Source organism: Pristis pectinata, chromosome 21, assembly GCF_009764475.1.
Source record: "Pristis pectinata isolate sPriPec2 chromosome 21, sPriPec2.1.pri, whole genome shotgun sequence".
NCBI classification, from domain to species: Eukaryota; Metazoa; Chordata; class Chondrichthyes; order Rhinopristiformes; family Pristidae; genus Pristis; species Pristis pectinata.
This window is the reverse complement of record NC_067425.1, coordinates 19,996,255-20,012,515: the sequence shown is the minus strand read 5'-3', so window position 1 is coordinate 20,012,515 and position 16,261 is coordinate 19,996,255. Positions and strand designations below refer to the sequence as shown.

The window sequence follows — 16,261 nt, the reverse complement described above, 5'->3', positions numbered from 1 at the left end:
CAGATCTTCTGATGAATGGCTAAGCCAGATGTCCACAAATCTGTTCAAATCTTCTTCCATAGAACAATACAGCACAATACAGTCCCTTTGGCCCACCATGTTGTGCCGACCTTTAATCCTTGCTTAAGACTATCTAACTCCCTTCCTCCCACATATCCCCCTATTTTAAATTCCTCCATATGCTTATCTAACAATCTCTTGAACTTGACCAGTGTACCTGCCTCCACCACCACCCCAGGCAGTACATTCCATGCACCAACCACTCTCTGGTTGAAAAACCTCCCTCTGATATCTCCCTTGAACCTCCCACCCACTACTTTAAAGCCATGCCCTCTTGTATTGAGCATTGGTGCCCTGGGAAAGAGGCGCTGGCTGTCTACTCTTAGCCATAAAACTGAGAATACAATTTAAGATCCTCCATGCATGCATACCTTGTACCTACAATCTGCATTGCATTCATTCTCCTCTTCTCCTTGAGTCTATTGTTGGGCCTTCCCTTCCCCTGAGTAAATAGTGTGGAAAAATAACAAACGTCCTGGTGATCTGAAGCCTTAAAGTACAACCATCTTTCTTTCCTGTCCCATTAGAGCGTAGGGTCAGAGACCCTGAGCCTGCACTGACATCTGTTCCTTTGTGCAGGGCTGACTTTTTGTGTTTTCGATCAGGTAAAAAAACAAGTTTTTTTTTATTATTTTTGAAAATGATATAAATTATCCTCTCACAACTTGGTCAGATGATGGAGGCACACATAAGCGAAGCAACAGAGAAAAAGTCAGAGGGAGGCAGAGAGAGCACGAGAGAGACATCAAGAGAGGAACAAAGGGGGAGAGAGGTAGAGGGAGTGAGAAAATACTTTTCCTATCAAGTTCCCTCATAATTTTGATTTGTTTTTAAATTTTTAGATGAAAACTAAAGAGCACAGTAATCAATTGTGCAGCTTCTAAAGACTCTTTTCATAAGCTATGTAGGAATACTGAAGTAAATCTTAAAGAACATCACATTAGCAAAACAAATTTGGTCAACCACCATTAAAGCTGCACGTTCACTCATGATTGCCAGATTCTCATTAGAAGCTGGTGTAGAAAATAAGTATAAACTTTGACAACCCAATTGCTGCACAGTGCTATATTCCACTCACCTCATACATTATTGTGTTAAGATTCTGCTGACCAGCACTATGTTTCTTATTCCCACTTTCTTTCCGTTGTTCTTTCAGATCAGTCAGAAGTTTAAAGACCTGCAAATTGAGAATGAAAGGTTAAAGGTATGTCAATGGGTGCAGAGTCAGAACCAAGTTTCAAATATTACATTACAGGCATAATTCAATATCTCAGGAGGAGAGCTATTTCCACAGAGCATGCAAAATACTGTATTACAAGGAAAGAAAGGCTTGTATTTATCTTCTTCTTGGGATTGAGGAAGATTTACTTCCACTCTGACTTTGTGGTTTCTGAGGCGGCAACTGCAGACCCTTTCACTGGTGGGCAGGTAGTGGAGATGGGAAGGGAAGGGAAAACAGAAGGGAGTGGTTACCAGAAGTTAGAGAAATTGATGTTGATGCTGTCAGGTTGGAGACTACCAAGATGGAATACAAGGTGTTGCTCCTTATCTTTCTCTGATAGACCTAAAAGATTCCAAGTGTTTACTTAATACCTCTCACATACATGAAGGTGCTCAAAACAGCTCTCAGCCATTAGAGGAATTCTGAAGTCCAAATACTTTAATTAGAATAAAGGGTATCTAATTTGCACACTGCAAGCTCCCATATTCAGCCCCATGCTGACAAGATAAATCTGTTGAAGTGATATTGATTGAAGGCCTTGGGAAAAGTCCCTTCTGGATGGCAGCATGGGATCTTTTATGTCTATTAGGAAAAGCAGGCTTACCTTATTCTAAAGTCTCATTCAAAAGATGATACAGGAAACATATCTTCAGTACTGCACAGGACTGCCAGCACAGATTTTGGTGCTCACTCTCTGGGTGGTATTTGATTTGGAATCAAGAATGCTAATATCTGAGCAAATACATTCTAACAGGCACTCCCCAGATAGACTGTTCTTTAATGATTAGGCAGAATCACTCCTTTTGTATGAGAGAACTCCATGTTTAATTATTATGGACAAACAAAATACAGTTTTGTTCATAAAAACAATTACAAGAAGCAAAACAATTTATTTTGTTTTTGTGATATACAAATGAGTGAGGAAAGATTAATTCCATATATTCACTTGGCATGTGTGTACATGCCTAGACATAAAAGCATAAAACCACAGGAAAAATAAGTAGATTAACATTAGTGTAGATGGTAATGGTCTGAAGAAAAATATCTAGTGAGGGTACCAAAGCATATATTACAATAATTTAAGCACCTTTGTTGTTAAGCAGTATTAAAAAACCTGCTGTACATATTTTAATTGAAATGCAATATCAACAAAAAAAATCAACATCTTACCTCATAATTACTTAGCATTGCAGCATTTGCATCTTTTCTGAAATAGATAAAATTGCATTGCTTAAAGAATCCACAGCAGTGACCTGAGCTAACCCTTGTTGAGAAAGGAATAGCAGAGGACCGTATTATCCAGGGAGAGGAATAGTGGAATGTCAATAGGGGTTTTGGTTCATTGATATGGGGGTAAAAAATGGTGTTTTCCAGGGTGGCATGAATGGGAGGTGGAGACAGTGAAAAGATAGGAAGAGTTAATATACGTGATGGGAAAGGGTGTTGGGAAACGGTCCACAGGTGTAAGTGGACCAGTGAGGGGGATTACATTGTTGTTCAGTGGCATCACCAACAGAAGTAAGGCAAGGAGATTTGTAAGAAAGGGCAGTAAAAGAAGGAAAATTCGTTAGGTGAAAGGAGTGGAAAGGAAGCATGGAGACGGCAGAAAGTAGTGGGAGACAGCAGGTAGTGAGGCAGAAGTTCAGACATTGTTGGTGGGAGGAATGAAAGCAAAACACTTCCCCTCCCATGTGGGTAAATCTACCTTGTTTAAATAAACTGTATTGGGAAGCCCCACAGGGATCCCACCATCCACTGCGTTCCCACTGCGCTGTGCTTTCAATGTGTGTCCTTGATTCACCCCACAAACACAACTTGGTCCAGTGTCATGGCACCTAGCCCAAAAGAGACTGAAATGGCCATATGTCCACTGAAAAACAAGGCCTCTGGAGCAGATGGCATCCCTGCTGAAGTTCTAAAACTTGGCAGACAGAAACTTCTAGCAGAAGTCAACAACCTGGTTGCCCTCATTTGCGAAGGGGAGAGCATGCCAGGGGACCTCAAAGACAAAGTAATCATGACCATCAAGGAGACAAATCTGGAAATGGCTTCTTCCAAGCTGATATCTCCAGCATTGAGACTCTGATTATGCTCAGTTAGCTCAAATAGGCAGGGCACATCCACCACATGCCACACACCTGACTCACAAAACAGGATCTTTACTCAGAGCTCTGTCACAGCAGGGGATAACTAGGAGGGCAAATAATCTGCTTCAGGATTGTTTTCAGAACCTCAATGGAAACCAATGTAACATCTTCACCAACTCAAAAGGAATCCCTGGCCCATGTCTGTCAGATAAGAGATGAAGCAACCCAGAAGCCACTGAGCACCTCAACAGGAACACACAGTAATGACACAAAAAAATGATGAAAGAAATACAGAACCTCCCAAACAACCACCCACTCACTCGGTCCAGCTCCTGTTGGAAGCTGTGATGGATCCTGATTCAGGACCTTATCATTGTAACTTGCCCGACAGGCACAAGGTCCAACTCCTGCATTAAAATGCAACAATCCTTTCCAGGATTCTTCCATTGACTGCTTCAAAAATATTTATGACAATTCCATTTAAAAAATATCAACATGTTTTTTTGAAGTTCAAAAATTGAAACTTAAGGCATTTCACATTTGCAGAGGGACCAGCACAGCGAAGATAGGAAGACCAAAGCACCATATACCTTTAGAGGTGGCAGGATTCAAAGTATATGTGACCAACTATCATTTCAAAATGTCAGCTGCAAATAGTATCATGAGAAAGTCATTAAGTCTGACTTCAAAACACACTATATCATTGATATTTATAGAAATATTGAGATTGGTACACATACTTATCCAATTTGACAACATGCATTTATAAAACATCCCAAATCACTGCAGCAAAGAAACATCCTACAAATGTTCACACTGAGCCAAAAAAAGGAGGAATTCCTAAAAGCTTGGCAAAGAGGGATGCTTCTACGAGAAGTGATGGGACTTAAAGGATGAGAAAGTTTAAAAGTTTAGGGAAACAGAAGTAAATGATCTTTATTATGCCACTCTTGTGTTTCAATTATTGAGTTTCTTCCCCATTTCAAATGCTTGCTACAATTCATAACAGCTTCAGATGATCTCAGATGAGCTGTCTGCTATTACGCATAAATCTCCAGGGCAGAACTGCACAGACAAAGCAGCAGCTTCCATCACACTTCACAACAAGTGATGAGAGAGACTGTATGATCTGGGCAGTTTGTCAACACATGGGGTAGGTGCCCTCATTCCCCAGCAATGCAGCTCCAAGACCCCTCACTCACCTTGACCCACCTAATAGCAGCCCTCACAGAAAGTCTCTCCACACCAAGCCCTGGACTAGCTGTCATGTGTTTGGACTGGGGATCAGGAGCACTTGAACAAATCAGTGCTCTGCGGGGTAGGGCTGAGCAGGTACCGATGTACTAATTTCTATTGATTCCTTGTTTGCACTGGATTGGTGGTTCTCCAGTACTTCAGGCAGACATGAAGACAGACACTAAATTTGCCCTTTCTAGCCTGTGCCTTTCAACATATCTATAGGAGTTCTTAGTCTGTTTTTGTGTTTTTGGCTGGATTCTTCTATCAATTTCTTTTCACCTTCTGTTGATTTCCAAATCACTCCCAATCCTCAGATTCACAGGATTGTTGGGGCAACTTTTTCAGCCTTTCCCTTAGAATTCTTCAATTTCTCCTGTAATCCATGATTGGACCACATTTTCTATTGTATCTTTGTGCCTTACAGAAATATATATTTGTTCAAATCATGTACTGTGTCTTTAAATCCTAACTATCGCCTGTCCAAGACAACCTCCACAAGCTCTCATTCCCTTTATTTTATCCTTTTAAGCAATCCTTTCTCCCACTCATGTCACACCACTTCAGTTATGTAATTCAAATGACTTGGCCCCAAGTATGAAATTCCATCCCTAAATTCCTCTACCTTCCTCCTCTCTTTTAAGAACCTATTTAAAATTGATCCAAAGATCAACCCTTGATATAGACACTGCAAGTTCAAGTTAGGAATTTATCAAGTGTTCAACAGACAGGATAATTCCATGAACTAAACATGGAGGAGAAATCATAAGATTATTCTTCTTCTAAATTTCTTTAAGAATACTTCAAAGACTTAAGTTTTTTAAAAAAAAACATACCATAAAAAATAGTTTGAATGAACAACTAAATATAAACATTTTCACATGAAATTGATATTCATTAAATAGAACATTGCATATAGAACAGCACAGCAAGGGGACAGGCCATTCAGCCCACCATGTCTGTGCCAACCTTGATGGCAATCTAAACTAATCCCATCTGCCTGCACATGATCTGTATCTTTCTTTTCCTTGCCTGTTCATGTGTTGGTCTAAATGCCTCTTAAACACTGCTATTGTATCTGTTTCTGCCACCACCCCTGGCAGCATGTTCCAGGGTCTACCACTCTGTATAAAAACTTGCCTCATAAATCTGCTTTAAACTTTCCCCCTCTCATCTTAAAACTATGTCCTCTTGTATTTAACACTTCCACTTAGTGAAAAAAGACTCTTTCTACCCTATCCACGCCGCTCATAATTTCATACACTTCTATCAGGTTGCTCCCCAGCCTCCGATACTGCAGAGAAAACAATCCAACTTTGTTCAACCTCTCCTTATAGCTAATACACTCCAAGCCAGAAAATATCCTAGAAGACATGCATTTAAGGTGAGAGGGGGAAAGTTTAAAAGATGTGCAGGGCAAGGTTTTTTTAAACACAGAGAATACTAGGTGTCTGGAACAGACTGCCAGCATAATGGTGGAAGCAGGTACAATAGTGGCATTTAAAAGGCTGTTACACATACAAATATGCAGGGAATGGAGGGATATGGATCATACGCAGGCAGAAGAGATTTAGTTTAATTCAACATCGTGTTCGGCACAGACGTTGTGGGAGAAGGGCCTGTTCCTGTGCTGTATTATTCTATGTTCTATCCTGGTGAAATATGGAGCTAACTGTAGCATACAAGTTACTTTTGGGGTGTTAGGATGTATATTTAGCAGGAGTGCAGATGACTGAGTAACTCCCATCAATCAAATAAGGGACCACAGGGTTGTAACAACCTGAGACTGTTTTCCTTGTAGTATCATGTTGCTGAACAGAGGTGAATGATGTTCCACTTACTGCCAGTAGATGGTGATTGAATTACACAAATCAATTTTCTCTGTACTTCTGATACATGAACCAGCATCCAGTGATTAAAATGCAATTTAAAATTCTCAACTAGATCTTTGATACCTATTTTTATATAATCATAAGTCCAAAGAAACCCTGAAAACTCACGATGACAATAAATAAGTAATAACTAGAACAGTCTAAATTTCTTTTCACGGTAACCACAAAAAATAGGAGCAGAAGTAGACCACCAGGCCCCTCAAGCCTGCCCCGCCATTCTATTTAATCATGGTTGATCAATACTGGCCTCAACTCCTCTTCTGTGCCAGTTCCCCAAAATCCTCAATTCCTCAATCTTTCAAATATTCTCCTCGTTACCACTAAAAATTGTAAACACAAGAAACCTTGCCATAGATATGAAAATGTATAATTCATAAAAGAAAGCATAAAAGCAGCAGCCCATAAGATTCTCTCCAATATTCCCACTTGGGAGTTTCCTGTCAGTAAAGTTCCTTTTTAGACTAAAGGACTTTCCAAAATGTTAGTGAACCACTAACCATAATGCTTCCTTCTTCCACAAAGATCATCTTGTGTCCCTGAATGTACTGTTTCGGACTAACTTTGCTGTACTATATGAACAAAATCATGAATACACTTGGACCCATATTATTTTAACAACTTGCATTTTCAAAGACATACAGTGAAACCTCAAAGCATTGATAAATAGCCACTATGCAGGAGGTAGGCGTATGACATGATATGGGTTAATGTGAAGCATGTGAAGATAAAAATAGGGCAATTTAAATTCAGATGGTGGCTAGGAAGGTCGATGTGATTGGGGAAGAGGTTCATAGGTTTGTGGAATAAAAGTACGGCTTCTGTATGGCAACAGAAATATAGTTAGCGAGGCCATAAATACAGTCGAAAGAGAAAGCAGAGTAGCATGTTTTCAGAAATCATTGAGTAACTGACCACATTTCACCTACAGGTATCTCAGTATCCTTCTCAAATGTCTAAAATACTGGAGGGCAGCTATTAATTAATCTAACAAAGTAAGTTAATAAATAAACTGAAAGAGAACTAAAACAGTATTTTGACTGTGCACGTACTTCACAAAGAATTCTGTAAGGTTTTAAGCCAAACAATGCAGCAACACAGAGCTGTTGCTCACAACATCACTTTGCTCCCCTGTCAAGCTGAAATGTAACTGGGTTCCCATTCACCAATATCTGGATGTGGACACAATCAATGGGTTTTCCTTGTACAGAATTGGCACTGGGTACATTGCGTTCAACTGGTACTCTGAGTTCGAATCCATCTCTGGCCATGCATGGTTAATCTTGTCCACACCACGGACTTTTTAATATTCTCTATGCTGTAGACTGCTTAATCTTCTCTTCACTGTGCATTGCTCATAGAAATTTTCAATCCACATTGCATATGTTTCTTTTTCAGTGCTCATATTGCCATGCACAACATCTGCAACATTTAGACTTAATTGAGTGCATTTTTCCTTGTTTTGAAAGTTTGTACTTCTTTCTGTTGGCTATGCAATATTCGGCTTTGATTAGCTCTACAGCTATTTGTATGTACTTTTCTAGAGAACTGTGTCTCATATAGCAACTGTTCCTTTAAGCTGGGTTCCACAAATAGTCTGACTTCTGTCCTTCAAATCTGCCAATATCTATTAACAGGCTTCACTTTAAAAGTTAAATATAAAAGGATTCCTCCCCACTCCAGGTTGCACATGAAGAACTAATACCGGTCAACCATTTCACTGCCAGGTGGGTTGCAATGTGCTTGCAATACACTTAATGCATTCTCCAGGATCTATGTGAGGGCTTTATAGTATGGTTCAATTGCAACTACAGAGGTTCAAGAACATCTTAACTTTTATCTGTTCTGGTTTATCTGCCACAGTCATCTAAATATAGAGTGTAACCTCTTTCTTCCATTGTTTCCATTCTTTAGACAGGTTTCTTGCCCAGAAATCCAGCAGCTGAGACATCTTTATTTATTCTACTGTTTACTATCCCAAATGAATCATACAGCTTATCGTCTTTCCACAAACATTCATATTATCTCATTTGGAAAAGAATGCTTCCAGGATTCACTACTCCATTTTAGGCATGGCATCTAAATTTCATAGTTTCATCATCCAGCACTTGATGGAATACCAGTGCCTCTCTTAATCCCTCAAAGATGTAGGACGGCCAATAAAATACACTGATAATTGATGAAAAAATCTGCAGAGCCAAGAGCACATTTCTGTTGTATGGTTATTCAAAAGGTGCAGACATATTCAGAGTCATGGTCATCGACATAGAATCTCACAGCACAAAAACACCCAACTATACCAATCCCAGGACAACAAACAACCTGCTGGAGGAAATCAGTAGGTCATGTAGCATCCAGGGGGGAAAAGAAATTGTCAACATTTTGGGTCGAAACGCTGCACCAAAACCTGTATATTAATCCTATTTACCTGTATTAGGACCATGGCTTTCTTACATCGAACACAGAACAGTACAGCACAGTTTGGGCCCTTCAGCCTATGATGTTGTGCCGACCTGTATAAACCTACCCCATGATCAATCTAACCCTTCCCTCCTACACAGCCCATAACCCCCCATTTTTCTTATATTCATGTGTCTGTCTAAGAGTCTTTTAAATGTCCCTATTGTATCAGCCTTCCAGGCACCCACCACTCTGTGTAAAAAAAAAACTACCTCTGACATCTTCCCTAAACCTTCCTCCACTCACCTTAAAAGGATGTCCTCTGGTATTGCCGCCCTGGGGAAAAGGTGCTGACTGTCCACTCTATCTATGCCCCTCATAATCTTATACACCTCTATCAAGTTGCCTCTCATCCTGCGTCACTCCAAAGAGAAAAGCCCTAGCTCGCTCAACCTTTCTTTATTGGACATGTTCTCTCATCCAGGCAGCATCCTGGTAAATCTCCTCTGCACCCTCTCTAAAGTTTCCACATCCTTCCTATAATGAGGTGACCAGAATGGAACACAATACTCCAAGTGTGGTCTAACCAGAATTTTATAGAGCTGCAACATTACCTTGCGCCTCTTGAACTCAATCCCTTGACTAACGAAGGCCAGCACACCATATGCCTTCTTAACCACCCTATCAATTTGCACTGCATCTTTAAAGGATCTATGGACTTGGACCCCAAGATCCCTCTGTTCCTCCACACTGCTAAGAATCCTGCCATTAACCTCATACTCTGCCTTCAAGTTCGGTCTTCCAAAGTACATCACTTCACACTTGTCCACATCTGCCACTTCTCTGCCCAACTCTGCATCCTATCTATATCCCATTGTAACCTACGACAACCTTCTACACTATCCACAACACCTCCAACCTTCATGTCATCTGCAAACTTACCAACCCATCCCTCCATTTCCTCATCAAAGTCATTTATAAAAATCACAAAGAGCAGGGGTCAGAGCAGGAATCCCTTTGCCTTCGCGAATCAGTGTTTGTCTTAAATGCTGTGAGAGTATCTGCCTCCACCATCTCCTCAGGCTGGACATTCCAGAGTCCAACAACGCTCTCACATCCTCTCTGAACCTTCTCCCTCTGACCTGATGCCTATTATTTCTAGATTCCTGGGTGCTTCTACACTAGCAATGAAGCAACCACGAGAGGGTGGTTGGTCGTGTGGCAGAATTCTTAAATGTGGGGGTAGCAAATATTACACACGTTACAACGAGAAGCAAACCTAGGGAACGACTCCAAGGACTGTGCCCTGGGTTGCACCAACGGTGACAGCGTGTGGACGTGGAGAAGCAACGGCTGGAGTAGACCCGGGAGAGCAGGAGTGGACTGAGGTGGGGGGGGGGGGGGAGATGATCTTCCTCAGGACGGTGTGGGTGGGGATGGGGCTGTGCCCGAGGAACTGCCACGGAGGTCACGCCGTGTCGGTGTGGATGTAAAACATCCCGTGACTGCGACAGCCTCCCCAACACATCATTTATTCCCAACGTTTACAGACTTAAAACGGCATCGTGAATGAACAGGACGGCCAGGGGGGAGGTTTACATCAAGGTGTCAGGAAGGTGGCGGGGCGTCGGGGTGACTCATCACTCCCACCCCGACCGACCCTCACTGAAGTAGAAAGAGATCATTCACTTACACCTCCATCCTGCCGGGGCGCCGCAGACAAACGTCCCCCACAGCCACCTCTCCCTGAACATCCGTTCCGCCTTGCAGACAGATTTGATAAGTTTGGCTGCTAAAAGTCCAAGTCTTGGCTGTTAAAGTGCCCCCCCCCCCACTCAAATTTCAATTTTCCATCCTCGGGGGATGAAAAACCACCTTCGCCCAGAACTAAAATAAAATTGAATAGAAGTTCAACTACGGGATCACTGCAGCCATCGTGTGTGTGTGTGTGTGTAAGACTGACGAGCTGTCAATCACATGCTTTGCGCTCAATAACTCTGCAGAAAAAAAAATATGCACAGATTTAGAAAGGGTCTCTAGCTATCATTTTCGGTCACCAGTAGAAATTGATAAAAATTGAATTGCCTAAGATAAACTAGTTGGATTGGGTTGATGGCGCTGGAGCATGGCGACTCGTTGCAAGCTGCTCTCTGTAGATCTACTCGTTACTTTTACTATAATCGTTCTACTCTTTTAAATTCTATGTCACTAAGTATTACTAATAATGTTCTTTTAAATCTTCTTACAGGGCTGGCGATCTTCTGACCTCCAGGCTACCTGCATGCACTGCCCTTTAGCTATTACACTTTACTCAGCATTATTATAGTTTTTACCCTCAATGCACTGTGTAATGATCTGTACAGAACTGCATTCTGGAACAGTTCCAGCAGATTGGAACTTTGTAAATGCAGCACAACTATTAAAGATGCTGAAAGAAAATAAAGTGTTGTGGATAAGATGAGATATCTTTATTAGTCACATGTACATCAAAACACACAGTGAAATGAATCTTTTGCATAGTGTGTTCTGGGGGCAGCCCGCAAGTGTCACTTTGCTTCCGGCGCCAACATAGCATGCCCACAACTTCCTAACCCGTACATCGTTGGAACGTGGGAGGAAACCAGAACACCTGGAGGAAATCCATGCAGACGCGGGGAGAATGTACAAACTACAAGTTGTTGAAAAGGGCTGGAGTCTACTAAAATGGATGTGGTAACAGGACCCCTGGAAAATCACAAGGTTAGGCAGAGTTCTTGTGGTTTTTGAAAGGGAAATTCTGTTTGGGGGTTAAAAAGTTAAGATTTTTTTGGGGGTATGTAATATCATTGATGCAGAATAGACAAGGAGGGAAACCAGTGATTGTAGTATACCCAAGTTTCAGAAGGCTTTCAATAAAGTACCACATTAAAAGTTTATTAAATAAGGATTCATAGAATGGGAGTAATATTTTAGCACTGATGAATGGAGGACAGAAAACAATATGAATAAACAGTTCATCAGTTTGATTACTCATTGATGAGCCACTTGACCCACCCTGGTAACACAGTGGTTACATAATAGCTCAGAATTTCCTGGCAGCACTGAGCTGCCCAAGTTCACCACCTCCCTGTCAGCTAAGTTCACACTTAACTTGAGCGATGCCTTGCAAGACCCTCCTGATCCCCATGTGAATCCTCAAATGAAAACAATGTTAAATGTAAATCTGAACACCGATTAAATGTCTAACAAAGGAGAATATTAATCCTTTCATCACAGATGTAATTTAGCCACATCTGGATTCTGAACCATGTATCTAGTCTAGGACAAAAATTCCATCTTGTTATAAAAAAATATTTAATAAAATCTTTCAGCTTACCATTATGGATCTTTCTACAAAAGTAAACTTTTTTTAAAAAAAACAAGTTACGCATGATACAGATTTCAGTGCATTAAACAATTTAAGGGCTCAATTTTTTTTTACAAAATGAGTACTATAAATGCAGGTTTTGTGATTTGCATTCAGCATTATAATAATTTAGCAGAAATTGTTTTTAACATTCTCAGTCACAGCCTCTTGCATTACCAATAAAATTAGTTACACATTTATTCAAGTCAGACATTCCAGCCACTGTATTTATTGTCTTTTTTTAATAGTTACAGATGAACAGGTTCACTCCATATACAATTACAAGTACAGTTTTTACAGCTTGTATTACAATACATCACTGCCATATTTACAAAGCACTTATGTACATAAAAATTTTCCAATTAATTCAGTGCAATGTCAATATTTTTACAATTTACAAAATAAGATGTAATGTAGTTACTCAGATAATTTAATAAATTCTTCAGTTATTAATGATTTAATTTAATAAAAAAGAATATTTTTCAACCATTATATCTATAACAGACTTGTAAGAACACACAATACAGCAGTAGATTGCACTACTTGCCCTTATTTCAGGATTGTGACTGAGAGGATGGTTTCAAATACTCATTTCTCACACAATCAATCACTCAGGCATTTTGTTTTAAACTCATGTATAACATAAAGAGGAACAATTCTGGAAACACAAATTAACGTAAGATTGCTGATTTGTTCTTAATGTGCACTGGTATGTTTACCAGAAATTTCAAAATACACTGAACTGTTTAATGTTAAGCAAGGCATGATTGATTAGAATACCAAGCTATGGGGCAGAGACTTTAGCCATCAGTTTTGAAATAAGTTTGAGAACTGTGCAACACTAACTACAATGTCAAAAATAAAATGAAGGTAAGTATTACATTACATTGTGTTTGCCAATGTTCCCCTTCAATTGAGCTTAATTAGTAGTCTTTATACAGTTACATATATATTTAAGACCATCAGAGTAGCTATAGGATGTTGCAGGATATCAATAAAAGTCACATTGGGTGGGAATTGCAATAACCTCTAAAGGCAAAACACTGTTCAATCATAGTACCTAACTCTGGAAGTCAAGTGCTGTTCCAGTTTCGAATATAGCATAATAGATCAGGAAATCATCTGTTTCTGTGAACTCAGATTTGTTTGTGCCAAAAAAAACCCTTCTGCATCAAGAAGCATTGATGTGTATGGAGGCTTTGCAGCTCAAGTAATGACATCAAGTTAAAAATCCAAACAGATGTTAAAGTAATATAAGACAAAAACCCATTGTATCCAAAATAATTGTAATGCAATGCAGGTTTAAACAAAATCATATGGTATTTAGCAATGCTGAAAATGCAGTGAGATTTAGATGCAATACTATTAAACCTTAAAAATAAGGTTTCTTTAGCTTCAGCCTAATGAAAAATTAACAAAGGTAGTTAAGCATATATTCATAATAAATATGAATTGTTAACAGTACAGAAAATATCTAGACCAGTGTAGCATTGTGATTTACAAAATGTTTATTTTGTTTTAAGGGTCATAAATGAAAAGGAACAATGGGGAAAATTCAAGAAACACAACCCAACTTTGCATTACCTTTTTAAATTGATGCTGTGTGATTCATTGTTAGTTTAACAAGAGCTCAATTGATCATGGCACTTATTTTGCATTTTTTTTCCCCAGAATTTTACATTAAAATGTATTCTCCAGAATTTAAAATGTTAGTTTTCTTACTACTACATGACCTTAAAAATACAAGCTGAAGTCAGTTTAAAAAGGTAACAAATGTAACTGTGTTTCATGAACTATTCACTCAAAATTAATTAGGGGCAAAGACAGTCCACACGATAGTTATAACTCTGTTAGAATTAAAATGCTATAGTCCAAGTTTTAGTGCATTTAAATTTCTTCCTGGCATGCTACCATTCTGGTCTCGTCAACACAATGCATGAAACCCAAACAGTTTAAGAAAAGGAGGTAGCAGATCACATTGGCTACTGGCACAAGTTGCAAATAGCAACTAGTGAGAGGAAAAAAAAATCAGTATTACCATCTGTTTTCAACTTCTACATGTTTTTCTTGTGCTTCATAATCACATAAAAGAATTTGCAGAAGCAGCACATTTTGAGCATAAAACCTGTCCAGCCCTGAAATTCTCAACTTGGAGTGTTTTGTTGCCAGTCTTCAGCAAACACATGGCATCTGGTTAATGGAAGAACACATTCATTGCAGGATACAGTACTTTTTGTAATCAGATTCAAAATCTTCATCCATACTACTAGTGTCTGCCATTTTCTTGCCTTCTGTCTTTGGCAGGAACTGTGCATAGTCCACACCTTGTTGTTCATAGAAAAGGATGTAGGCTGAGTCAGTATCAATTTCATCAGGATGTACTTCCTGCAAGAAAATAATTGGGTTCACTTAATGGTAGGCACAGGAATCAAAGACAGACAAAGTTAGGCAAAATAAAGCAGGATGATCTACTCTTCAACAAAAAAGTCACAAAATAGAAAAGTATCCAACAGGTTAAGTTACTAATTAACAAAGGTTGTGGTCTCTAGAAGTGGAGGAAGGTGGAAATTAGAGAACAGTCTGCAAACCTAACTCACAACTGTCATTGTAGTTGGAAAACAAAATTGAAATCCATTTATATTTGATAAAAAAGTGCATTCTAATGATGATAAAACTGAGGACAATTTGACTGGTTCCCACCCACTCTGGAGTGCCAGTCCTTTGAAGTCCATACACTTCCATGGCTTTTACCTTTAGCTTAATAATACTATTACAAAGCCTCATATCCATGAATCACATGAAACCTCACTGCCCACATTCAATCACCAAAAGGTACATATAGATTTAATTTTACTCAGTGGCATTGCTGTCAAAACTAGGAACTATTGTCATCCCTTGAGATGACTGACGTGAGCTAACATACTTAAGTGTTTTTAAGTCTCAGCACTTAAGATAATACCGACATAATTCTGCTTCACAAACTTACCTTACAGCTACTATCATTGTAACAGTACCACTTTTCATTAGGGTTTTTGGCATATGTGACATAATGGCCTCCTCCCAAGATTCCTGAATGGCACTGATAAGTAACAGTGAAATAAGTATTAATTTTGTAACAGACAGAATTTTGATTATTTTCAATTCATTATACACAGTCTTTAATTCATTATACATGTCACAAGTATTTACCATCTTATGAGAAACCCTCTTGGAATATTCAGAAAAAGAATTAAAGAAAATGAAGGCAACTGTGCAACAGATTCAAATATTTTTAGTCTGCCACATCTCTACTTAGGCTTTTAGAACTTTGTGCTAAGGAACATTCCCTTGGTAACATAACTTTACTACAATGAAAGAAACACTGTAGAACTAAGATCACAAAGATGGAATTCATTGAAAATTAACATGACACAAGGTGCCACTTATTCAGTGAAATAATTTTTCAACTCCTCTCAAATCCTTTTACCAGTTAAATATATTCCGCCCAGTTAAAATACTTTTGTTAAAAGAAATTGTCCTTTTTACCATGTTTTGGAATCTTTATTTTATATTCCTCGGAGTCTCCTTTGTTACAAATAAAAAAAAACAGCCTCAGGAGTCTCCTGATAATTCTAATTCTTTAACCCTAGCAGCATCTTTGCAAATCTCTTTTCCCTGACTAGAACTTTACAAAGTACTCTAGCTGTGGCATAAATGTTTAATACAGTTCCATTATGGCATCCTTGCTCTTGTTGCCTATGCCTCAAGACAATAAAAGGAAAATATCCAGTGTCTTTCAGCCCTAACCGAATTCCCTTTAGGAACCATCACTTTTTCCTCCAGTGTTTGGAAGTGAATACCACTTAGGGATTCTTACACAGCCTTCTGATCTTTCTGGTCTGTCTTGTGGTCACCCAGTCCCCCACTACCTGCAAAAGTTTAAGTTGTGGGGTGATCATTTTCTGGAATGTTCTTTCCATATAACACTGAGATATCCAGTTCT

At 39.2% G+C, this 16,261-nt stretch overlaps 2 protein-coding genes across 4 annotated transcripts in view; both read right to left on the bottom strand.

Annotated features, from left to right (window-relative positions):
* Window positions 1–10,669, bottom strand: part of crcp (calcitonin gene-related peptide-receptor component protein) — a 48,244-nt gene extending 37,575 nt beyond the window's left edge. Inside the window, exons 1-3 of one of the 2 annotated variants that reach the window (XM_052035583.1) lie at window positions 10,588–10,669; window positions 2,453–2,489; window positions 1,139–1,237 (exon numbers count right to left, since the gene is read on the bottom strand). In XM_052035583.1, coding sequence (XP_051891543.1) covers window positions 1,139–1,237; window positions 2,453–2,489; window positions 10,588–10,595 — 144 coding nt within the window. In that variant the 5' untranslated portion in view covers window positions 10,596–10,669. The remainder of the gene's footprint in view (window positions 1–1,138; window positions 1,238–2,452; window positions 2,490–10,587) is intronic. The other variant, XM_052035584.1, reaches the window with a different exon arrangement.
* Window positions 10,670–12,448: 1,779 nt separating this feature from the next.
* usp32 (ubiquitin specific peptidase 32) overlaps window positions 12,449–16,261 on the bottom strand; it is a 124,208-nt gene continuing 120,395 nt past the window's right edge. For both annotated transcript variants that reach the window (XM_052035776.1, XM_052035777.1), the window contains exons 33-34: window positions 15,266–15,358; window positions 12,449–14,664 (exon numbers count right to left, since the gene is read on the bottom strand). In XM_052035776.1, the coding sequence (XP_051891736.1) occupies window positions 14,491–14,664; window positions 15,266–15,358 (267 nt within the window). In that variant the 3' untranslated portion in view covers window positions 12,449–14,490. The remainder of the gene's footprint in view (window positions 14,665–15,265; window positions 15,359–16,261) is intronic.